Here is a 757-nt window from a genome sequence, read left to right as displayed (position 1 = left end):
AACTGCCCCTACCCCTGCCCACCCATGGGAAGAGCCCCCCCATGCTAAGCAGGAGATGTTGGCCATCTCTGGGTACCAACCTGCTCCATCACCCCCCTTCTCAAGGACCCAATGGGATATGGGGTGATCCCAGCTCCTTCAGCCCCTCCAGGGCAGGGGTAAGGTGGGCAGTAAGGCTCTTCCCAGCTTTGGGAGCATGGGGGGCTCTTCAGGGTCTTCAGAATTGGGGGTGGGTCAGGAGAAGGTAGGAGGGCTTGGTTGGAGGTGGGGGAGGCTGGGAGATGGGCGAGAGGGCACCCAAAGTGGGGGTGGTACCTACCTCCAGACCTCGGTCTTGAAGACTCATCGGGGATTTCAGCATAAATATCAGAGTCTAGGGCAAGAAGGAGGTTGCAGACAGGGGTTCAAGCAGCTCTACTTGGCGGGGGGTTTCTTCCAGCAGCCCCATGGGTCTCCGGCCACCCAACCCCAAGTAGCCCTGTGGCCCAGCAGGAGTCTGCAAGATGCCAGCCTAGCCCTCCCTTGGGGTGCTCGGCTTCATCTTGACCCCCAGGACACCTCTGGGGGCGTCCAGGTCCACCAACCCCCCACATCCCAGTGACCCACAGCCCCCCCCTTCCCTGGGCTGGTGGGAAATGGGAAGAAGAACCCCAAGAACTCACCCACGCTGATGCTGTCGGACAGCGTGGACTGCCTCTCCTCCAGGTGCCTGTGGGGTGGGAGGAGGTGGGGGTCAGGGAGAGGGGTTGGGGGGTGC

General features: G+C 62.2%; 1 protein-coding gene across 1 annotated transcript in view; it reads right to left on the bottom strand.

Annotated features, from left to right (window-relative positions):
- Nucleotides 1-757, bottom strand: part of PTK2B (protein tyrosine kinase 2 beta) — a gene marked incomplete at its 5' end in the record, with an annotated part of 14,606 nt that overhangs the window by 10,234 nt on the left and 3,615 nt on the right. Inside the window, 2 exons of the mRNA XM_014960884.1 lie at nt 320-373; nt 663-720. Coding sequence (XP_014816370.1) covers nt 320-373; nt 663-720 — 112 coding nt within the window. The remainder of the gene's footprint in view (nt 1-319; nt 374-662; nt 721-757) is intronic.

Source organism: Calidris pugnax, unplaced genomic scaffold, assembly GCF_001431845.1.
Source record: "Calidris pugnax isolate Ruff unplaced genomic scaffold, ASM143184v1 scaffold602, whole genome shotgun sequence".
Lineage (NCBI taxonomy): Eukaryota > Metazoa > Chordata > Aves > Charadriiformes > Scolopacidae > Calidris > Calidris pugnax.
The sequence above is the reverse complement of the archived record's forward strand: the minus strand, read 5'-3'. Positions and strand labels throughout refer to the sequence as shown.